This window comes from Oncorhynchus mykiss, chromosome 12, assembly GCF_013265735.2.
Source record: "Oncorhynchus mykiss isolate Arlee chromosome 12, USDA_OmykA_1.1, whole genome shotgun sequence".
Classification (NCBI taxonomy): domain Eukaryota; kingdom Metazoa; phylum Chordata; class Actinopteri; order Salmoniformes; family Salmonidae; genus Oncorhynchus; species Oncorhynchus mykiss.
Window position 1 is genome coordinate 54,158,784 of NC_048576.1, and position 25,439 is coordinate 54,184,222.

General features: G+C 42.7%; 1 protein-coding gene across 5 annotated transcripts; it reads right to left on the reverse strand.

Annotated features, from left to right (window-relative positions):
* Positions 1-24,933, reverse strand: LOC110537780 (cytoplasmic polyadenylation element-binding protein 4). 5 transcript variants are annotated; one of them, XM_036937794.1, is made up of 11 exons: positions 24,822-24,933; positions 24,478-24,534; positions 22,454-23,608; positions 15,996-16,086; positions 9,889-9,912; positions 7,108-7,278; positions 6,343-6,432; positions 5,954-6,072; positions 5,575-5,689; positions 5,070-5,251; positions 1-4,004 (listed from the first exon to the last, which is right to left on the reverse strand). In XM_036937794.1, exons 3-11 carry the CDS (start codon positions 23,561-23,563, stop codon positions 3,777-3,779), a joined length of 2,130 nt encoding a protein of 709 aa, XP_036793689.1. In that variant the 5' UTR covers positions 23,564-23,608; positions 24,478-24,534; positions 24,822-24,933; the 3' UTR covers positions 1-3,776. The 5 variants fall into 5 exon arrangements, with proteins under 5 accessions (XP_036793689.1, XP_036793687.1, XP_036793688.1 ...); XM_036937792.1 differs by having other exon boundaries at positions 24,464-24,534; positions 24,822-24,925; XM_036937793.1 differs by having other exon boundaries at positions 24,478-24,896.
* Positions 24,934-25,439: the final 506 nt, after the last annotated feature.

A 25,439-nucleotide genomic window follows, 5' to 3' on the forward strand; every position in this document is an offset into this window, starting at 1 on the left:
TTATTGTCACAGTTAAGTTTTATTCATTCAACATTTCACATTACAAATATTTAAAAGTTATGCATACTGTTATAAATAGTTGGCTGCAAACAATTAAATAACATTAGATCTCTTTTTCATTTCACTAGCACTTTTACAGACCAACTCCTAGAAATATGGACATTTTGTATTACATAACTTAATTTGAAAGGAAAATACAAAAATAGTAACTTATAAAGTGAAATGACAATAAAAATTATGGTGATATCTTAAGTAAAAAAAAAAATATTAATAAATACAACCTTCCCATACACAGTTAAAAACTATTGACATTTTGCCATTAAGTAACATCATTAACAGACCAATATTTAAATATTTATTTCCTTCAGAAAATGTGAACCATATATTGTGGAGCACAATATAGCAATTAGTAAAAACTAGACACTAACATATTAAAAGCTTCACCTCAAAAATATAACAAAAATCTGATCAAAATTATAAAAAATTATACATTCCAATTAAAAATATACCAATAAACAGCTAAATACATTATTGACCTAATAATTACAATGCAACCAATCACAGTAGCTTGAAATAAACAAATTAAGCAAATGAGCACAAAACCTTTAAATGTTTTAAAAAATAACTTCAATTATTTATATTAGTACAAATAGTTTGATTTCTTTTTCTTTTCTTTTTTACAAACACCAGCATGAAAAGGATTACAATAACAGTAGAAAATGACTGTGAAAAACATATTAACATCTTCTTTAAATGTCTGCAATTAAAAACGGCATTAAAGAATTACATTGCAAAGTCTTATTCTGGAAAAAAGTTCAAAAAAAGTATTGCACATAACAACTCGAAGTTAACTTGCAACATTTACCACATTCAAGTCTTAATGTTCCCCTTCCTCCAACTAGGTTGATTTGCCTCAACAGACAGTGGAGATGAGTTATCAAGTCTTTTTAACAGTGTCCTAAAAGATGCTCAAGTCTTGCACTGCTAAAATATATTTTAGAGTTTTTTTCATTTTCTTATTTTCTTGTATATTTTTCTGTGCATCCTGCAGAGGTCTGAGTATGGGGAAGGCAAAGAGATGAACACATGGGAGGGGAGTGAGGTGTGGGGGTGTCCTTAATAAATTAAAAGTTGTGAAACATCTGGTGCACTACAACAATTCATTTCAATAGCTAATTCATGTACTTCTTTTTTTTTATCATGCATGCTAAGGATTATAATAGGAGCTAGTTGGCAAGTTCAAGAATATACATTTTCCAATGTTAAAATATCTAAACACCAAACATCCATTCTTGTGATACGAGATTCAGCCTAATTATGAACCATCATTTGCATTCTCCTTATAATTGTTACATTCCAGCTATGGAGAGAGGAAACCAAAAACAATAGAAGTTACCATTTTCCAACTAGGGTAGCCATTTTTTTAAACATTCATTTTAAATGACAACGTTTTCTCACCATGCTGTTAAGATCAGATTTTTGTGAAACATTTAGTGTATGAGATCTAATACCTTAAGCAATACACTTTCATCATCCCTCTGCAGTTTTGAAGTCGCATCAACACAAGTGTGCACTTAGTTGTAAAGATTCCTCAGCACTGAAATGTATAATAAAAAGCATAATTGAAAATAATATTGAAATCACTCAACTTTTTTCTTTAAATTAAAATTTCCATATATGCAGATCTCTCAGTAACAAAAGTACAAAAGCTACCTTTCACAATGTGAAAAATTGAGGTATTGCAAAAAGGACTTTTCCCATTTGTGAAAAAATGTGCCTAAAATGACTGTTGAAAAAAATGTTTAGAAAAGTAGTGCATAATAAATGTTTATATGTGCATGACAAAATAATTTAGCTAGAAAACACAGTACCAAAAATCAGCAGGCCATGTATAAAATAATCTTTTTCTCATTAACAGCAAATTCTTCAAAAAGGGTTTTTAACTTCTAAAATGTTCACCCACCACACCCAAGCTAAATTCATGGTGCAGAACTGGTGCATTATCACACCATCAAGCCAACACAAGGATACGTATTTCACTAGTGTATTAAGTTATATTTTAGCACTTACTCCCTGACATATTTAACGCTAGTAGATTCAGATACTGTATGACTATATTAACCAGACCAACTGTGAGTCTTTGTTTAGCTTTTTGTGTTACATTTCCAAACCTTTTGCAGATCTATCCAAGTTACACAACTGCCTAGCAAGAAGCTTCTCCATTTTGACCTTTGGAAATGAGCGGATTGACTGGTGAAAAGGCCTGGGTGCTTGTAAGCTCAATAAATCCAGTTGTTTTCACTAATGTTTTCCTGGATTTTGACTGCACTGTTATCTATTCAAGGCCAATCTTTGGTTTACTGGTGTCCATCTGGTCTTCTTAAGGAAAGGGTAGAAATGATATAAAAACGAGAATGAAAACTCTTAAAAAAAAGAAAAAAAAAAAGAAATGAGCTAGTATTACTCACTACTGCACAGCCGTCTTTGCTTCCCTAAAGAGTCTAGGTATAAACTCTTTATTGCAGTCTTGAGTGAAAGAACTGCATGTGGGACGCACATAGTAGAGCACATTACATGGAGTATCTTCATTTATGCTTAAAACACTGGCTGAGTTAGCTCGGCTGGCACAGGAAAAGAGGTCTGCTGTTCTAGCTATATCAATGCCTCTAGGGGTAAATGTGTGTTGATGACAACCCCCAACTTTTCTAATTAATTTCTCTTTTCTTTTTAAGTGGGGTAAAAACAAAATAGGATTGTGGATAAAGGCTTGGGAGATTTGCACACCTGCATTAATAATAATAAATGAAAAAAAAACACAAAAAAAAACAGGTCTTTCTGCTCACATGCAGCCCCGATGAGAACTAGACCCTAGCCCCTCCTCCTCTCCGAGCTAGCAAGACCACAGACACAGAGAGGGGGGTTCACTTATTATCCCGACACCGGCCAGCACTCAGGGCCTCTGGGACCTGCAACGCCATACATTCCTCAATAAGATGCTCTGTTCATTCTTACTACAACCCTGGTTGGATTACAAAAATAAGGAAGTGACAAAGCAGTGTCTAGAAAAGTGTGCCGTTTCCCTTTGATTGTGGTCCTAAGGGAAAGGTGGAGACCAGCTTCTTTTCTTTAACTTATTCGGCACATTAGCAGCTAAGCTTGAGGTATTAGTTTTTGCATGTCAAAATGGAGATCAAACTCAAACGCCTGTTGTGAAATCAATCTTGTCAAGTAACATCAAATATTAGCATGGTCTTAAACATTATTTCAAACATTTGATCTGTAGTCGTTTCTTTTTCAAACCAATTGAGATTAAGCTTTGGTTAAACTACTGGGATTTTATACTGAATCATCTGCACTCTAAAGTAAATAAATAAGTGCACTCTTCTTTAGCGACACCTTTTATATTCACATTTGCTCTGAACTACAACTGAACATACTGCTTTAAAATTCATGGTCAATGACACGCCAAATTGGATAGCAGAGTGACAACTGAAAACCCTTTTTTTTTCTCCAAATGTCTATCTGCACTAATAAAATATAAAACCAACTGAAGTAAAAGAAAATAATGGGATTTAAACATTTTCTTTTCCTTCCTTGACATATCGGGATATAATTCCAGTTTCTCATCTTTAAAATAAATATGAATTTAAAATTAAACTTTTTTTTTTTCAAATTAGAGCTAAAAAGTAACCAGCAACTGAAAAGTGCATTTATTTGTACAATGATTTGCGACTCCGACTCCCCCCTCTGCCTCTGCCTCTTACTCTGTGTGTCAGTCAGTTCCAGCGGAAGGAGATGTGCCTAGGCCGGTCCCCTCCTTCCTTTACCAGTGGCTTGTGGAACTCCCGGCCGGCGCGTGAGTGAATGGCCGCCCAGCAGTATTCACAGTAATACTGAAGACAGGTGACATTGGCGCAGAAGAAGGGGGCAAACTTGCCCCCACACCGGGTTCCCTGACACTCATCACACAGCTGGTCGTCCAGGACGTATGGCTTCACTTCCACCTGTAGAGAGAGATAGAGAGAGGAGAGAACTATCTGTCAGACACCCACTAGAGAATAAAGTTAGGATTCATTTACATTAATGTACACTACATCACTCATTAGTGAGGTCAGGCACTGATGTTGGGCGATTAGGCCTGGCTCTCAGTCGGGGTTCCAACTCATCCACAACGATCTCAACAACCCATTTCTGTATGGACATCCCCAAACGGTTGCCACAAAGTAGGAAGCACAGAATCGACTAGAATGTAATTGTATGCAGAAGCGTTAAGATTCCCTTCACTGGAACTAAGGGGCCTAGCCCCAGACAATTATTCCTCCTCCCCCAAACATTACAGTTGGCACAATGGATACGAGCAGGTAGCGTTCTCCTGACATCCGCCAAATCCAGATTCGTCCGTTGGGACTGCCAGATGGTGAAGCGTGATTCATCACTCCAGAGAACGCATTTCCACTGCTCCAGAGTCCAAAGTTGAAAGTCACTGAGGTCTTCAGTAAGGCCATTCTACTGACAATGTTCGCATTGCTATGTGTTCGATTTAATACACCTGTCAGCAATGGCTGTGGCTGAAATAGCCCAATCCACTCATTTGAAGGGTGTCCACATATGTTTGTATATTGCTATATAGTGCATCTTCAAAGATTTAACACACAACACATAATTGTACTGACAATTACGCACGTCATCCTTTTTACAAAAACTTTTTTTATCTACAAACATTCTCAAGTCAAATTCTCAAGTCAAGTTGGCTTGGCACATACTAATGTGTGAACTATTATTCCAGCGTGACCGAGTGAAATAGCCAAATTCTTCTGCAGGTGGCAGCTGCTTAAAGGTACAAGGCATTTGTTTTCTGTCCTCGTACGCCCCAGTCAAAATGCCAACAAATATTTTGCTTTAATCTTTTAAAACCAGAACAATAAAGAACAACTTGTCCTTTTAAAAGACAGGAGACGAGCCTATTATCTGTTTTGTACAACATTTCTGTCCTTCCGCATATTTGTGTGTGTAATGCTGCATTTTCCTGAGAGAGAAGAGAAAAATAAAAAAAAGTAGTCTTCACCAACCCGTTTATCGATTTCTCCATGCTGCAGTTGGACAAAACGAGCGCTGATAGCAGCAATGTAGCTCTGCTGATTAGAGAAGGCGACCCGCCCAGCTCCCTTGGGGTACTTGAGCTCGGGGTCTGTGTCGATACCGGCGTAGCACACCCCTCCATACAGCCTGTCCATGATCATTGCTAGCTCCACTGTGAAAGGAGGGAAACACAGGTTACGAAAGGGTTCAAATGCAGCACAGTTCCAGGGTCTAGCCTCAGATTTAATGTGACATTCCGAACTTGGCCATAATATTCCAAATAGCTGTACAAACGTCTCCCCATTACACACATGCTGATGTGATGAAATGCAACGCTCATCTAACCGGTTTTTAATATACCATAGAGGAGCTAGGGCTGCATCCCAAATTCCCTATGGGCCCCCTAGTCAAAAGTAGTGCACTATATGGTGCCATTTGGGACACAGCCCAGGACTAAAGTGCCAATGGGAGTGTGGACTAGGGTCAATAGGTTACCTGCACGGAGAGGGCGTGGCACCCCACCCACAAATATGGTCTTCCTGGGGTCCAGAGGCTGGGAGCCGTCCATCACAAAGTCACTGTCGTTCAGGTTCCAGGGGCGGATCTGGACCTGTTGCACACATACACAGGGAGACGTATGTATCACAACATGTTACGTCTTAACGTTTGTCATGTCCACCATGTTACGCCAATTTCACAAAGAAGGGTGGCTGCTTGGTTATTCACTTGGTCAGCCACTAATCGAATGGGCTCACTAAATAATAAATGAGGCAGTAAAACGCTGCTGTGGCGCTGCATCTTGATAGCTTTCACAATAGCATGAGAGAAGGGGAGAGAAGATAATAGCAGATGGGTGATGGGGCAATCCGCTCACCGGCTTGTCTTTGATGGTGGGGCTGGACACACACAGGTAGAGCTTGCCGTCCTCTTCAATACAGGCCTCAATCAGGGCCTGCACAGAGCTCTCATCCTGGAACAGCAGGAAGGCATAACCTACAGAGCAAACAGAGGACACGGTCACTCAAACCACCTACACGGAACAATGTCACAGAGATTACTAGAGGATTTACCTCTACCGTTTCATTCTCTGTCTGCAGCTGGAAATGACTGTCAATGGTAAGACCGCTCTGCTCACGAGTTTGTTTTAATATTTCAGACCATTTAGGCCTCAATAGTAAATTCTGATAGTACATTTTGATGGCAATGCTGTATGTGGCTGACGATAAGGGCAGTAGCAGTAGGTTGACTTAAAACGAGACTCACCTTTCGGGGGAAAGTAAGATTTGCTCTCTGCCTTGTGAGGCCAGTCCACAAAGAGGTGTCCAAAGCGACGGAAACTAGCCGTTATCTCATCTAAAAGGCGAAAAAGAAAAACATTCAACTATTGCTTCACAGTGGTTATACTGTGATATGGTGCATGTGTGTAATATCAGATGCCTGTTCTTAGTGGTGTAGACTACAGGGATATATGTGAGTCCCCATTAGGTTGGGTGTAGATTGTAACGGTAAACAAGGAGAATAAAGCAGAGCAGATGGTAGCATCAAGAAAACAAGCAGGGCCTCAGCTGTTCTCTAGTCCCCTGCCAGCAACACCAATCTGACACGAGATGTCCTCCACTCCTTATTAAAAAAAAAATAAGAGAGAATGTACTACAACTATGCCTACTTAAGAGCCAAAACCCTCAGGAAGCAATAAGAACCGGGCAGAAACTGAACAAAATAACACAAGATGTTGTGTTATGCAGTGAGAAAAATGAATAGAGGCTTTCACTACGCAGCGCTGCTCTTACGGCAGAAATTGGTCAAAGGGAGACATCCTCAACCTCCGTCGTGTAGTAACCCTAGACTACAGCCCATGAAGACATGCACATTCTAGACCTCCACCCCATCAACCAGGTGTCCAGTATCATCCTTGTGTTCACAGTTCATTGCCTCCACCTACGTAACAGTCGTCAGCAGTATTCAAGTGAAGCCGTTTCTATATTTTTTTGAAATTATAACATTTAAAATAAAATGTAAAAAGGTTACCTTCATCAATATCAGGGGGGAGACCGCCAACGAAGACCTTGCGTGAGTAGCGCTCCACTCGCTCCCCGTTCTGGTGGGGGAAGCAGTGGGGTGAGCCTAGGCCAGGCAGGCTCTGCTCGCCACGCTCGTCGTCAGGGAAACCATCCTCCATGGGGAACAGGGAAGAATGGACTGAGGAGAGGATCACAGACAACGCAGTCAGCCAATAATAGAGGATAGCATGACTAAACACAACTGATACAACAACAAAAAGATCAATACTCATTGGGTTTATTTCCTAGGTGTATCATCAACCAGAGTTGAGTGGAGGGGGTATCATTGAATGGTTAGGTATGGTCTAGCAATTTTAGCTACAACAACATGCCCATTTTACAGTAGCTCATCTGACATGAATCATTGAGTGCCAGAAACAATGCTACAGTAAGGCCCTGCTGATCTGCGTTAACAGGGACTGAGGCAGGGATACTAATCAATCTCCCGCTCTCCACATCCGTCCCCAGCACAGAACTACACAAGCCACCCCTCCCCCATTTCAGCTCAAAACACACAGTCCACACACCCACGAGTGCCTGCAGCCAAGCCCATGGCAGCAGCAGGGGCCGGGCAAGCCTAAAATATCGTTCCGGCCGGGTGTCCTGGAGCCACCCCAGCCTTATTCCTAACCAAGTGACGGAAACCAGAGCTGAGCAGCTTTACGTGAGAGAGTTAGCCCCGAGTCTGTACACTGTGTGTATTGTGTCAAAATCTAATCAAATTTTATTGGTCACATACATATATTTAGCAGATGTTATTGTGGGTGTAGCGAAATGCTTGTGTTCCTAGCGCTGACAGTGAAGTAGTATCTAACAATTCACACAAAACGTAAAATAATGTAATATAAAAAATACACACAAAGTTCGGATACACCTATTCATTCAAGGGTTTCTTTATTTGAACTACTTTCTACATTGTAGAATAGTGAAGACATCAAAACTATGAAATAACATATGGGATCATGCAGTAACCAGAAATGCACATTCTTGGCACTCTCTCAACCGGCTTCGTGAGGTAGTCACCTGGAATGTATGTCAATTAACAGTTGTGCCTTGTTAAAAGTTAAATTCCTTCTTAATGCATTTGAGCCAATCAGTTGTGGTGACAAGGTAGGGGTGGTATACAGAAGATGGACTTTTACCAAATAGGGTAAAAGTACATATGGCAAGAACAGCTCAAATAAGCAAAGAAACAGTCCATCATTACTTTAAGACATGAAGGTCAGTCAATGCTGAACATTTCAAGAACTTAAAGTTTATTCAAGTGCAGTTGCAAAGAACCATCAAGCGCTATGATGAAACTGGCTCTCTTGAGGACCGCCACAGGAAAGGAAGATCCAGAGTTACCTCTACTGCAGAGGACATGTTCATTAGAGTTACCAGCCTCAGAAATACAGCCTAAAAAAACACTTCAGAGTTCAAGTTAGACACATCAACATCAACTGTTCAGAGGAGACTGCATGAATCAGGCCTTCATGGTCAAATTGCTGTAAAGAAACCACTACTAAAGGACACCAATAAGAAGAAGAGACTTGCTTGGGCCAAGAAACAAGAGCAATGGACATTAGACCAGTGGAAATTGGTCCTTTGGTCTAATGGAGTCCAAATTTGAGATTTTTGGTTCCAACCGTGTCTTTGTAGGTGAATGGATGATCTCGGCATGTGTGGTTCCCACCGTGAAGCATGGAGGTGGTGGTGTGACGGCATGGGGGTGCTTTGCTGGTGACACTGTCAGTGTTTTATTTAGAATTCAAGGCACACTTAACCACAGCATTCTGCAGCGATACTCCATCCCGTCTGCTTTGCGCTTAGTGGGACTATAATCTGTTTTTCAACAGGACAATGACCCAACACACCTCCAGGTTGCGTAAGGGCTATTTGACCAAGGAAAGTGATGGAGTGCTGCATCAGATGACCTGGCCTCCACAATCACCCGATCTTAACCCAATTGAAATGGTTTGGAATGAGTTGGAACGCAGAGTGAAGGAAAAGCAGCCAACAAATGCTCAACATATGTGGGAAATCATTCAAGACGGTTGGAAAAGCATTCCAGGTGAAGCTGGTTGAGAGAATGCCAAGAGTGTGCAAGCTGTCAAGGCAACGGGTGGCTACTTTGAACACTTTTTTTGGTTACTACAAGATTCCACAGGTGTTATTTCATAGTTTGGATGTCTCCACTACTATTCTACAATGTAAAAAAAATACAAATAAAAACCCTTGAATGAGTAGGTTTGTCCAAACTTGACTGGTACTGTATAGACAATATGGACACTATATGGATAGAATATGTAGTTTACCTGAATACATGTGCACGTGAAGCAACAGTTAAATAGGATAGGCCTTGACTAGAATACAGATATGAAGTGGGTAAAACAGTATGTAAACAGTATTTAAATGACCAGTGTTCCATAGGGCAGCAGCCTCTAAGGTGCATGGTAGAGTAACTGGGTGGTAGCCGTCTAGTGACAGTGACTAAAGTACAGGGCACGCTACTGGGCAGGGGCCGGCTAGTGGTCACTGCTTTACGTGTGTGTATCTGTGTGTCTCGCTCTGTACACAAACAAATGTAATGCTGACAACCACAACACCACAGACCAACAATGACGCACAACATCTACATGCAAACACATACTGCCCCCCTTCATAAACACTGGACATGGATGCAAAAGACAGGCTCTTTCTATGCCAGTTTTGAAGGTAAAACCAAACAAACATAATCCACTTGAATAACCCAAAATAATTAATTTACCTCGTCTCCTCCCATAATTCCTTGCTGCATGTAAAAACAAGACAGGTGAACAAAGGGATGCATAGAACATCAACAGTTTCATTGAAATGCTAATTCTTTCAGTCACAACACATGCCCTTCTCCTTTGCAGTCAAATCCTACACGTGATTAGTGCTCTATTGCCTCCTCAGTGCCCAGCAGTACATGGCAGACAGAGCCAGAGGATGCCCTTGTGTCATGAGGAACCACTCTCTTCCATGGGTCAGATGGCGAGCAGCTCTTCAGGAAGTCAGTGGAGGGTGGTTTTACACGCTCTCTGATACACGCGTGTGCATTCCACAGAGTAACTACCAGCTGGTGTGAACGCCTCAAAGACTAGTACTCTCTGAATGGTATCTATGCAGGACCACCATCTGTACAGTTTGATCACTGTCTGACCATATGACCGAGCAATATAGGCTAACACTATGAGACTCAGGGAGAGACTCCATGGTGGATCACTGGGCTCTCAGTTGCACGTCGGCTTATGCATATCAAAATGCAGTTGAGGAAGCTGTATGTTACATTTTTTTAAATGAACATGTCACTATCTTCAGGCAATAGGGTTTTATTCTCAAGTAAGAACACAAATGGTGAGCTTAGTTCTTTCATTGCATAGCTAGGCAAATTAGAGGTCTGGCTGAATGCAAATAGCATAGCCTCTGGCCTTATCACATGTAAAATATATAAAATAATATCTTGCCTATGCAATGAAAGAACTAAGCTCCCCATTCGTGTTCTTACTTGAGAATGAAACCCATTGCCTAGGGATGGTGACATGTTCATTTCAAAAATATAACATACAGCTTCCTCAACTGTATTTTGATATGCATAAGCCAACGTGCAACTGAGAGCCCAGAGATCCACCGGAGTCTCTCCGAGTCTCAGAACATGATTTAAAAGCAGGAATTAGAATGACAAAGCTGTACAACATTATCCTAAATATAAACCATCAACTTAGTGAATTCCACTGCTGTTAAATATGAGGGACTCTGTATGAAATGTCCTTTATCACTAATGTTTAATAACACCCTTATTATTTGACTAAGTCAATATGTCTTTGTTGTAAATGTGTTGGCGCCAAACTTGTGGCAGTTTTGAAAAAGAGTCAATAGCTGGAAGAGTTGCAGAGTTAATAGAAAATAATGCCATTGTTGATTAGATGCCATTTCATTGATTAGGCTATTCTCTCTTGAACCATATGATCTATCTACTAGAAACTCATGGACAATGTGGTAGAATATAAAAAAATGAATACTATGACATTTTTGTTGTTGTACTACCCCTTTTTTGCCCCAATTTCGTGATATCAATTGGTAGTTACAGTCTTGTCCGATCGCTGCAACTCCCGTTACAGGACTCGGGAGAGGCGAAGGTCGAGATCCTGCCAAACCGCACCGCTTCTTGACACACTGCTCACTTAACCCGGAAGCCAGCCGCACCAATGTGTCGGGGGAAAACACTGTCCAACTGGCAACCGTGTCAGCATGCATGCGCCCGGCACACCACAGGAATCGCTAGAGCGGGATAGGACATCTCGGCCGACCAAACCCTCTCCCGGACCAAATTGTGCCCCGCCTTATGGTTCTCCAGGTCAGGCCGGGTGGCTGCGGCACAGCCCGGGATAGAACCCGGATCTGTTGTGACGCCTCAAGCACTGCGATGCAGTGCCTTAGACCGTTGCACCACTCGGGAGGCTTATGAATACATTTTTTTTAAGTTATTCTAGTAAAAATTACAATAAATGATCTGTTAATTACCAAAAAGATCCAAGATTGCAGTAGATTTGGTCAATTAGGATTGGAAACCTACGGTAGACTATCACTATTCAATGAATCTGACATCCAGAGCAAAAAAAATAAAAATAGATTCAGTTCTGGGGGAGACGTGTTAGAAAAGATACTAGAATGAGGAGCGGTAGGGGAACGAGGAGCTCCACCCCCTCTTTTTTTGGAAGTTACAGGCAAGTCTACGGGCCAAATGTCCCCATCCCATCCAAAATTTAAATGATGCTTACATCTGCGAAATTGTGATTTGTTGTAATTACCAGTGCTGAAAAATCTACACACCTGGTTGCAATCCATAGTCTGTTGACAGATGGTACAACACCAGTAATTCTACGTGTATCTGTCCACAAGAGATTACTATTCAATAAATCCACATCAATCATTTAAAGAACTAATGGCATAAGAATCGTCCACAGAGCAGCAAACCCACACTGGTGCCTCAAGAGCACGCCAAGCACAAACATGACTACTGACTACGTTAACATATGGCTTGTTTCACCCTCCATCCCTCCATCAGCATGGGTAAAGCCATCAGATCACTAGTGCTATAAAAGCATTTACATTTCATTTACGGGCAAAGGACTATCTCCTCGTGGATGTGTGAATCCTAGGCGACCTAGTGAGAGGAAACAGAGTATAAATCATTAAGAGATTCAGTTACAAGCATACGCTGCAATACACAAACTGAGCCGTTACATTAGCCCACGTAGTCCGTCGCCCAGCCGCCTGCTCGCTGGCACCTCATACAATTTACACTGAGCCATTTGCGCACACCCTGTTCCTCCCATGACCTCCTGCCAAATGTACTTGAGTGTTGAACTGTGCCATGCTGGGATGCCTTGGTGAAGGGGATAATGAGAGGGAAAAAACTCGTAATAGTAAACCCATTGTGACTGGTGTGGACCGGAGCCATGTATTTAGAGAGAGTTGGGCCATTGAGGTTTCAGCGTTGATGCATTTACATGACACTCAACATTCTATGGCAGCCATGTCAACGCCCCATATGCATTACATGGGAATATTTAATGTCTAGAATTGGAACAATATTTTGCTTTGTTTGTTTGACCAACTCTCTATATACATGGCTCCTGTGTGGACCAGATGAGAGTGCCGTGATTGGTGAAATCCGTTCCGTCACACAAATTCTCTAAGCCCCTCCCCTCCCTCCACCTATTCAATCAAAGAGAGAGAACAGGCTGGTGGACAGGCTCAGCAGTCAATGGTGACACAGAGCCAACACACCATTTTGTAACTTCTCAGAGAACAGAGTGCTCTTTTTAGTCGCAGAGGACAATGCTGGAATCGATTCAAAGCCACTTCTACAGTCCATTTTTCCTCCTCTTTCCTTTTAATCTGTTCTACAGAGGTCCACGTTTGACGGTCAGATCATTCTTTTCAATTAGGGATAGGCGGGCCGGGGCGCTGCTTTGGTACCCTTGGAGCTCACCCAAAGCGACCCAGTAAGGTCAGGACACAGCCGGAGTAGGGCCTGCATCTGTGTGGATCTTTCTAATGTAGAAACACATTGCCCTGGAGACAGTGGCAAGGAACTGCTGCTGCTGCTGCTCACAAGGCAAATGATGCATCATAATGATGTTTTTCTCTGCCTTCTGTAGCTGGCACGCAGCACTGGGAGCGTCATTCCAATAATCAGCAAAGGCACAAACTAGATTGGAGAACATCAGAGGCAGAGAGCCTGAAGTCATGAGCTGTTGTGTGTGACACAAAGTTGTTGACTTTCACTGTGTGGTTTAACAGCTCAATACAGAGGTGTAAAAATGAATACACGCTACGGAAGAGATAAACATTAGAAACCCATGCCTAAGCTACTCCCTCTAACCAACCGTGACCCAGTCTGTCCTTTCCCAAACATAACAGAGTAGCCTAGGTGTAAAGTAGATCGTCCTCACTGACTAACAACAGGAACGTTCCGGTTTGCAATGTTTGCGTCACAAACCAGACGGACAGACTATAGAGACCATCGCAAGCGTTTAATTTACATGCCCCATAAAATATATATATCTTTTTTTTACTCTGCGAAATCAACAAACCCTTCACTAGCTGCAGCTATGAAAATACCTCCCACACAACCAGCACCTAACCTCAAACACGACCTCTAAACGCCTCACTTTACATCATAAAACGATTCAAAAATCCAGACAGTTTTATTAGTGGTGGAGTCCCTTTCCTCCACGTCACAACATCCCCACCCTCCACATCCTGGATCAGCCTGACTAATCCTGAGGAAGCCTTGCATCACGGAGAGGGCCTGTCAGCACACCCAGCACAAGTGCTCCATGGCTGGGCCAGGGAAAGAGGCACCTGTGCAGGTCCACTCCATCAGAGGTGCTGGCATTTATGGGTCAGTGTAGCTGCTGCTAACACCAGTCTGCTGCGCCACGGCATGGTACGTGTGCAGCCGCACAGCTCTAATGGACCTAAGTTGGGGAGCTGCTCAAAATCCATCTGCAACGACCTCAAAAATGGGGAACTACAGGCAACTATGAAGGAAGAGTTGGGAAGGAAAACCTCGTCTCGTCAGTGATTATCTCTGCATGTCTGTTCCATTTGACTTCACACCTGAAATGATGGGACTTTCGTACCTTATACAATGCAAAGTTGAGAGGTCTAGTGGGGACCGTGGCATTGCAACATAACGGTTTAATTAGAGGAAGGAATCGATGCAAACACGTTTGTTTTCCATTGTAAATTAGCATGTGCTGCTGATGGAGCTTACGAGCCTATGAGCTTATGAGCCTCTCTGACCTGGATCTGTGTGTGGTGTGTGAATGTGTATGGGTAAGTAGGCACCTGAGCTGAGCCGTGAGAGAAACAACCACCCCCACTATCAGCTCGGGGGGGGGGGGGGGGGGGGGTTACATTTTTATTAATTTTGGGGACCGTTTGTCAGATGCGATGAGAGCTTCTCAGAGTGAGCTCCTCTTCCTATAGCAAAAGTGACTGCTGTCCCCGTTAAGAAAGTATCAACTTTACACTGTATATCTAAAAATGACCATACTAATTGTTTCAAGTAAAACTACCAAATCTATTACTCATGGTGAACCTGGACAATTAAAATATAAGCCCCGATTAGGTTTATTATTTTTTTTATCTAACTAGGCAAGTCGGTTAAGAACAAATTCTTATTTACAATGACAAACTACCCCGGCCAAACCCTGACGACAGTGGGACAATTGTGTGCCGCCCTATGGGACTCCCAATCACGGCCGGTTGTGATACAGGCTGGAATCGAACCAGGGTCTGTAGTGACGCCTCTAGCAATGAGATGCAGTGCCTTAAGACAGCTGCGTCACACGGGAGGAAGTTGGGCTGTAGCCAGATGAGTCGTGTCTCCGGTGGTAGCTTAGGCTACTTTCATTCCAGTAAAACATTTTCAATTTTTGATTAAAAAAATAACCTAGCAAATTGCAGTGGCTCTCACTCAATGAATAAAGCCTAATATTGCGAAAGCCATTTTAAAAACATTTGAATGCTGAAAGTGACAGATCAGGAATAGGCCTCAATTTGCACCCTCTGTAGAATAGCCTAGCCTAGAATTTTGAAGTGCGCATTGGCTCTAGTTGTATTAAAAAGACGCAGAAATCGCACCACCATTTCCTGGTTGCTCAAATTTTAATAGGTTGCCTAATTTCATTTTGTGATAAAACAAGCAGTCATTCTGTAGAGAATCATTGTACCATCTAAACCACTGAAATATATTTTCCATAACACAAAATAATGTATATTCAGCTGTTTGAAACTGGTGTACAAAACCAAAAGACAAAAAAAATAGTTCAGAAAAGGAAGCACAGAAATAGCACACGTCGACTTGCTTTCAACAGGAATGAAAGATCTATAACTCAAATTTCTATGTGAATCTGGTCAGGTGTAGCTTTAATGGAATAGACTACAATGTTTGGGGGTTTTTTTCAGCTCAGATTTACTCAAGTGGCAATGGCATACAACCCGGCATAGCTTATAGGCCTAGGGGTTTTATTTATTTACATAATTATTATGTACTTACCGGACCGAGGTCCCCGTACACGAATGTGTACCATTACACCCCTACTGCACAATCATAAGTCCATTTGCAATCTCAGTAGAATAGCCTACATAAGCCTCCACACCTTACTTCCTAGTCTACTCTAGGGCCACTGAAAGGAAAACTCAAAATCAGTTTGACATGGCTGTCCTCGATGACCTTGCAGCAGATTTGGGAGGACAAAGGTTGTAAGATACGGCCGTTAACAGCAATTTTGTGACCGGACATGCGATCCTGGTGTTGTGCGATTGTCATCTTACCTTTCAGGGTATCTTGCTCAGCCCTCATGATGTCAATGAGAGAGTTCTCCAGGGAGTGCATGTTGAAGCCATCAAAGGATCTGGTGCGCTCCTGTGTAAAAGATAGATGAGAGTTCTGCTTTAGAGGGATGGAGCCGCCGCTGGTTAAATGTTACATTTGTTGGCCTATATTCGGAGTCCGACGCCATTAAATTTCCATTATGCTTTCATCACACACACACACTTCATGCATGGAATACAGAATACTATGAATAAATGCAATCGTGACCGCTTATTTTTTGCTGCAGAGTTATAATTATTTTATAGCTTTCTCTTACAGAAGTAAATCTGTCTCTACACATTTTCATTGCAAGTATTATTCAGTACAGAATGCAGGTCGTCGGCTCAAAAACACGCTCACTGTGCACGCAGAGGAAGCTCAGGCAAGCAATGGTTGAGATGAACTTTAAACACAAGACCATGAAAAAGGGCTGACACCGCGACCAAACTGGAAATGTTCAATTCTTTTAGTCAGTCGGGCACGACGGGGCAGTGCGATAGAGCGCTCATAACCTAAACCAAACACGCTCTTAAGCCAGCAGTTCAACTTGTATACAAAAACAATATGGAGGCCTACTACTAAAACAAGGCAGCCTTTCACTCGCTGTCCTTGACTTGAAGGTTTTCAATGGACACTCAACACTTCCCATGACAATGGTAGTCGCGACTCATTTCTAAGAATTACTTGAGCAGCAAGCAGGTTAAACCCCTCTACTGAATGGCATTCCAGAGGCCAGCCAGGAATAACACACGACAAGTCCTACCTGATGATAATGTGAGGCTTGTTGCGCAAGAGCTGGAAATGATTCACAGTATCCTTCAACCCAGGCCAGACAAGATCTGGCTGTCATATGACAGGAGAAGCACTAGTATGAAGGCTCATGTGGTTTTCGGGACATGGTCACGTCTCACATGTTATGGAATCATATACCAGGACTTCTACACAGGCTCCATTTTAGGAATTTCAATACCGTTTAATGAAATAATCCATGCTTTGAATAAAAACGTACGCGACAGCCTATCACCTTCAGGTAAAACACACATCATGCTAGGTGGTGGGAATTGAAGCAGACGTTTAATGCTCCATGGCCACCATTTAAAGTGATAACATTAACAACCATGGCCTTGACAGGGACAACCAAACTATTACCAGCAGGCTGGTGCTCCAGTAGACCATGGTTTACCAGAGATTAATACAAAAATACTCATTACAAATGAAATTCTCCACAAAAATCTAGGTTCTAGTACAGTACTAAGTAACGAGATGCCATAAAGGTGTGACATTGTGAAAGATCCTGTAAAACCCTTCCGCCACCACGACGCACAAACATGGCTGCTGTTGTTGTTGCTAAGCATCTGAATGGATTGGCAACCGTAGTGATTAACTATTTGTTCTGCCCTCCTTTCTCACGCACCTCCTCCCATCTGATGAACAGGCAGCAACACTCATCCCTGGAAGCTTAGAGGGCCCAGGCTACGTACTTAGGCGCACACAAACAGCCCTTAAGAGCACACATGGCATGGGCCAGCTGAACCTGCCTGGCCCTCAGTGTCTATCTCACAGCCTCAGAAGTTTGGTTAATCTCCAAGGTACACAGATAGAAAGGTGCGCGGGTCAGATAAGGCACTTCCTTAACAAGCTCAACAATAACCTTTGGAGAAAGAAAAAAAAAATGTAGAAAATAAAAAGGCAGGCTTCAGGCGTCCGCACGCTTCCCAGCCGAAACAGTTTCAGAAGAGTTTTTTTAACATATAATGGAGAGATTGACATTTTTGTTAGTTCCTTCTGCCGTTTGGGCAAACAAAATGTTCTCCCCGAAGCCAGCAGAAGTTCGGGAGCCGAAGTCCACACCCCTTCGTCTGTGATTATTGAACAATCCCTACAGTTGACCAAAGTCTTTGTCATCATTCAACGAGAGACGACTCGTATTCATGCACATTTTTTTCATTGAGAAATACTGCAGCAAACATCTTAGAAAACGAGTTGTTTTACATTCTAAGATCCCCTCTGCAAAAACGTTCAATGAATGACAGATTAGATTAATTCTGACTATTTTGAGGTAGTGTGTACTGGTAACGGCGTCTCAAAATAACCAAACAGTACTATTGCCATTTTTTCCAAAAGGTCTTAAGGGAGTATGCCAGCACACACTTTCAGTTTGCCTAACGAACTTCGGCTAGCCGCCAGCCAAACTGAAGCATGACGACGCCTTCAGTCCACATAATATGCGAGTTGCACATATACAGGAAAGTAATCAAAGAATTCCCCGACCACAACTATGAGGAAAAAAAGTTGCACCTTACAGAAACAAAAGAATCGAGGGAAACAGTGAGGGAGAGACCAAACCGGTGTAACAAAGGAAACTGTGAAGGAGACCAAACCAGTGTAACCCATTTGTATTATAATATCTCTCTCCAGGCAGAGAGCCTGTGTCTGGGAGCTTGAAGCTAGGGCCAAACTATCCAACGTGAAGAACACTGCTAAAATAGGCCTTGATGATACACCCTAAGCGGAATGATTAAGTATGGCATGCCAAGGGTGTTTCTGCTACAACATTAATCTACAATGTCACAGCTATACTAATGAAAAAGGGAATGGAACGGGGGAGGGAGGTAGGTATAAGGGGCCCAGCTTTGACACTTGATTTTTGTGTTGCTGGTCAGAGTATTTCAAAGCCTTGCACATTAAAACACCCTCAAGCCCATTAATCCAGCCTCAGAGCCTGGTTAGGGAGGCAGGGGGTGCAGACTGGTCCCACGGGGGACCCAGATCTACTTTGGTGATAAAGTAATTAATGAACAGCAACAGAGCCTAATCAGAGAAGGGGTGTTAAATGCCTGTGACACTTCTGACATTTAGTTTCTCTCTCGCTCTCATTTCTTTTATCTCTCTCATTACAACACACAAGATGCTTCCTGTTTCAAAACGACATTCAAGGGTAGGAGAAGGGCGAATAGTACACAACACAATTATGCGCTACTCACTGATGGTTATTTCATTATTCCAGGGATATTTGCAGAATTTAACACCATAGGATCATTCCATAATTGTCTGATGTCCTCAAAATGTTAATAGCTGGAAGTGTTCTGGCCATAAACGAGGTGTTGAATGACAATTCATGAATGAGGCTGGTTACTACAGCAGTAGAACAAAAGATTCAATCTGGAACTGACCTCAGAACAGCAGTCAGTCACACAGTCCAGTCCACACGATCAAAAACATATTCCCATTAGTACACTTAACTGATACAACAGTGATGTGAACAACAAGACATCCTGCCACATTGTGACCCAATGGACAGCAGACTAATTTGAATGTTCGTAATGCCTTATAGATTGTAAAAACACAAAGCAGCAAGGTCTACTATAAACTAATGACTTACGGGTATTTCAGTCATACCTAATTCAATCAGGATTTATGAATCTCTAAAATGAGAAAATATTAAATTCATTCAAGATTTAAAACGTTCAGTCTTGTATACAAGGACAATGCAATCCCCATCCAATAAGGTCCTTGTGCACAGCCCAACGTCCCCATAATTCTATTAGGGCATCAATATAGATTGCATGGTTCAATAAAATAAAAACATTTATATAACCTCAATTCTGATTTGGAGCTGTTATACATTCAAGCAAATGTATGTCCTTCATTTAAACTAGCTAACCAGAATACCATAACCTACCTCTACTAACAACTTCCCACGTAGATTGCTAATGTGGCCCTTTGGTTGCCTGCCCAGACCCAAATCCAAAAGGCATGTTACCGGGCAGCAGGCCCTGTTCCTCCCAGTTACGGAAGGCTGTAGAGCAGCTTACACAGGGCTAAGAGGAAGTTTGGGTTTTAGAAAGTGAAAAACCTGCTTTGCCTCAGTGCAGAGAGGCCTAATAACACAGCTCTAGTACCACACCCAAAGGCAGTATTATAGGGACCTTCACACACTATGTACAATCTTTGAAATAATATCATGAGATGATACTGGTGTGTATGTGTTCGTCCACGTTGTATAATATTATCATGACATCCCTCTCTGGGAGGCACAGTCACTAATCCCTGAAAGATGACACTGGACCTAGGCAACAGACGACTATTTGTCATGGGCACCTGCACCCAATAACAAAAGCTACTCTAATACAGAAACAAACAGAGTACAGTGGCCTAGCCAGCAAAACAAACAGCCTTCCTACAGTAGTCTAGGTCTCCCAGTACAGAACTGATCTGTGATCAGCAGCACAGCCCAAGGCCATCACAGGATGCACGTCACATCTAAATAAAAAGGAGGGGACTTTTGTTTTTAGCACCATTGTCTCTTGACAAACCTTTTGTTGCCCGTTTTTGTTCTCCCGAGTGGGAGCAGCATCTCCCTTCTCTTATTTTCTCCCTAAGATGCTAGTTAGCCTAATCATGAACGCCTCACCTGTGTCAGCTTGCATGGAACCCGTGCTCTCCTACCCCACCAGAGAAGCCTCTGCCTTCACACCAAACATGATATATTCTAGGTGGAGACACAGGAGGCATATGGAAACCTACAGCGCCATTAAGCTTTGACTAAGAGATGGGCATCACATCACTTGTATCAATGTAACTAGTTAAGTCCCTAAGGCATACACCTAAACAATTACTGAATAGACATCCAGTGTTGATTAACATAACCAAGGGTTTCTATGAAAATGTGCTGCTACAGTACCAAGGTATTTTTACACAATATTACTTGAGCAATGTAGCCTAAATGTGGTGTAAGCTTGATGGCTGTAGGTTACGCTAAAAAGGGAAATTGGTGACAGCCTATATGCTGCTTCAATCTATTATTTTAAAACAGGCAAGTGGTTAAAAATGAATAGGGAGTGAACAAACAGGGGACAAAATAACTGCAAAAGGACACCGCAATCACCCACATGTTGCCTCTGTGATAAAATGGAAACTATGTGGAGCCATTTGGAAATGCCTGGCAGTCACAAGAGAAAGGCATGTGATCCATGGAAATGGACTGGTGTTCACCATCGCTGTGCACTTTAAGCTGAAAACATTGCTTGGTCAGGGACAGAGACAAACAGGAAACCTAGTTATTATGTAGTAATGTCCTTACTACAAAAATCTGTGTTTCCCCTAAATGAATTTAGTGGCGGTGACCGAGATGCGCTTTTAATTGGATAGTCGTTGGCTCAATAATTGGAAGTCTATGGGAACAGCTAGCATGTCATTGCGCTAACGCTAGTAGCAATGCATTCACCCCCACCAACCTTGCCACCACTGCTGAAAAAAAAATCCTAGGGGAAACACTCAAAATAGAACACAACCATGAGAGTTAGCCTAGTGTGACTAAACATGATTGCACAGTAGAAATGGAATAAATCAACAGCACTTCCAAACAGCTAACCTTAGCCTACTATACTGCATTTAGATTCAAAACAGATCCCTCAGTCCAGTCACACAAAAGTAGCCTGTCCTTTCTCTACTCAACCGTTGAATATACTTCATTTCCAATGGATTTTAAGACCACAACTTCATTCTGACAGTCTCTATTCAACGCTCTGCATTCTGAACTGCCGATCAGGCCAACCTAACGTGTGAGAATATTCATCCTCTTGAAAAGACAAATTGAAGTATTTACAGCCTGCGTCAGGAAGCTAAAACTCCCAATCTAACCCTCTACCCCCAATGCATTTAGAAGGCAGAGTGTCATACTCGAGCTAGCCTGAGCAACACGGTGATTCTAAACCAACAAGGGCACAGCACTGCTGTGTGATATAGTAACATAGTAGCTAGGCTATTAGCAATATGTAACATGGTCGGTATGGCATCATGGCTGATGAAGCACTTCTGGGGTGGGGGGGGGGATCCTCAAAGCCTTCAATCAGGCCTTCCAGCACATATTTATCAGCCCAACCCCCGCAACCACCTTCACCCCACAGACACCCCTGTGCTTGAGCAATAAAATAACCTCCATGCCCTTTCCATCAATCCTATCAGTGTTCTCTGCACATAACACTGTTGTCTAAGTCATCTTAAATGTGCGCTATCAAATTGCATTAAAAATGAGACTGCATTATAAAGACGGCGTAGACCGGTAGTCTTGGGTTATTATTAACCCTGTAATCTTAAAATCACTGTTTCACAGGAAGATGGGTAATTGATGCTCCATCCATTTCTCTACTGCGTGTTCTATGGATGAAGAAAAATATATATCATAGCTTCTCTCTCTCATATACGTGGCACCCATCACTGCAGTGGCAAAGCTATGTTAGTCATAAGGGGCCTCTGGCAATTAAAGCATAGGACTAACATTAATATCGTGACAAATGCACCATATAACGGAGAGTAGGGCCTTTGGGTACATAAAATACAATTACATCTCGCTGAGTGGCTCTAAGTATGATTACAGAATTAAGAGGTATAAAAGCGGTGGGAATTATTCACTGACCTGGAAGGGGAAGATGTTCTCACTCCTGCTCACACTCTCGTCCATCCAGGACTTGGGGTTGAAGCCAGGGCTGGTGCGGGAGTACTTCTGCGACGGCACGTGGTTGTTGGGGAAGGTCTTCTTCAGCGGGGAGATTGAGTTCAGGGGAGTCATGCCTCCGTTGAGGCCTCGACGGTACTCACGCCCCTGGGAGCCTCCCCAGCCACCATAGCCCCCACCGGGGCTCCAGGAGGTGGAGGAGGGGGAGGGAGAAGGGCTTTGGTAGCTACCCCAAGGTGACGGGGGCTTATTCAGGTTATTGGACAAATGCGGCAACTGGCTAAAAGCAGCATTCCTATGGGGGAAGGGAGGAGGGTGGGGGCTGGCCGGGGACCTTCGGTGCTGTTGGTGCTGGTTGTGGGGATGCTGAAAGTGGGGGTGTGGGGGATGGTGCTGGGAGATGGGTCCAATCTGGGGAGAGAAGTTTCCCCCGAAGCCTGGGCTGACGTGGTGGGAGAAATTCTGGAACAGGAGGGGCCCGTTGTTAGCAGAGGCAGCTGGGTTAAAGAAGCTGACATCCTCATTGATGATGGTGGAGGGGGTCTGGGAAATAGCAGCTGACCAGTTGTTGAAGCCAGTCAGGGACGAGGAGGTACTGGACTGGCACGGAGTCCCAAGACCTGATGTCTCTTGGTAGTCGAAGCCTGTCAGTACTGGGGACTCGAGGCGCAGCTTCTCTTTTCCATTGCTACCCTCAGAGAGGCCGCCCTCCACCTTGTTCTCCTCTGACCTCGCCTTCTCTAACTCAGATACGATTCCAGACTCCGGGTGGCCAGGGGATAGTAGCTGTTTTTCTTGCGTTTCTTGCATTTCCTGTTGCTGGGCTTTGGGCTTTTCTGACCCAAGAATTTCATCTTGCATGCTGCTGTGGGCAGCTGTGGCTGAAAACAGCCAAGGTGACCCATTGTTACTGCCATTGCCAGCTGTGGTACTGTTTATAAAAGCACCAGGGCTTTGAGACGCATTCTGATGATGGTGTGGAGGTTGCAGATGTGGATGAATTCTAACTGGGAAAGCAGACTTGTTGCCAGTGTTATTTTGCACTAAGACTCCAAACCCGTAATCCCCCATTTGTTTTCCCACACACAATATCTGCTATCCCTTGATCTTCAGGTCCTAAAGAGAGGGGGGGAAAAAACAAAATACACACGTTATTATTTCAATGTTTGTAAATGAGAATCAGGCTGATAGAGAAATCAGACAGGACATTGATAGCACTCTAGCTTTCTCATTTTCTGCTGCTAATGAGATGATCCCTTATTGCTTGTCGAAAAGCAGTTAGCTAGCTATACTCAGCTAACGTCTGTCGAGAATAGCTGTCAATATAACAACCTTACTAACGAGACATGTTTCTCTGCCACATCAGTTCCCTGTAGTTAACTATTTTGTTTGCATGCTAGCTGTTTAGCTAGCTAGCAACATATTTAACTAAAGGCTCATGACGTTGCCACAGTCAGCATATGCTACGCGCTAGCAGCTAGCCAATTTGCTAGCAACTCGGATAGCTTAGCCTACCTAGCTAGTAAACGTTAGCCTGCTATTTCGGACAGTCGACAGTTGATCCAAGATTTATAAGGCCAACTAACTTAATAATAGCTAGCACTTTTGTCGATAACAGGCGCAATTAGCTTTCTAGTTGCAATAGTATTATTCAAGAGTATTTGGAAAATGTATCTAGCTAGGTAAATTTAGAACGAAAACATGACAGACAAGCGACCTTGCGTGACAGCTGTCAAAGCCTATTCCCTGTGTGGGTGCTATTTGGACTCGACCCTTTATTAATTACATAAAACTTATGACGTAGCTAGCTAACGCGTTAGCAATCTCTTTATTTATATCGTTTCTGGTTGTTTTAGGCAAAATATGAAACGGTTATTATCAAGTCGATAGTCGTAGATGCTAGCTAGCTAACTTCTGAATAATCTGGCTAAAGCGACGCTGCAAACATCGATCATAAAATCCCCTTTTCACCTTTTGGTCGCTACCTTTGATCCAAGCGATGACTCGATCCGTCCTGTAGTTAACCTGCAACCTCGATGTGTCTGATGAAATAACGAAAAGAAAGTTTATGACTCAAGCGATATGGTCCTTCTATGCCTTTCGCTCATACAGTAGCTATGGCTAAACAGCTTTTCTCTCTCTCTCCTGACGTGTCCTGCCTGATCAATGACACAACCCTCTCTGGAGAGCGCTAACCTTGACTGTATAAAAAAATAATTACGTCATTGAATTAAATATATACAACTAATTCAATACTAGTTAAGTGTAGTGGCTTATTCGGTCGGTTTCATTGTTAAAATTATTTCAAATGTTCCTCTAGTCAACTGACTTGTTCTGCGTTTCTTCGCCGTAGCTCTACCTCTCCTCAGAACCGACCGTGGCCAAATGACAAGGTTCTCATCCGCAAGACACTTCCGGTTAGAGCTCTGCCCCCTCCTTAAAGCCCTCCCGCGGATGGCTGAGAGCCTCGCGTCAATTCGTGACACCACCCACACCTCGTGAGACAGCGTCGTGTAATTGGTCATACAAAAAGTAGCCTCACCCATTTTTTCCAAATAAGGCGCACATGCGAAAGATGTGTCCGCCTTTTAAGGTCTTTAAACGTGATATGCATATTCTCTTCACGCCAAGTCTCCACCTTGTAGGGTTGAATCGTGAGAGATGAGATCCAGCTGAAATTGCATTCCATGCACGGTATCTTATGCAACCATGTCATGAGCCTCCTACAGAAAGATTGAAAAAGGTGAATGGTATGGATCCTGAGCAGAATTAAAGCATTGACCAGGCTGTAGTTATGATGATATAGTGACAGTCCTACCTTACTCGTAGATGCATATACACAGGGTACAAAACATTAGGAACACCTGCTCTTTCCATGACACTGACCAGGTGAAAGTGATGATCCCTTATTGATGTCAACAGTTAAATCCACTTCAATCAGTGTAGA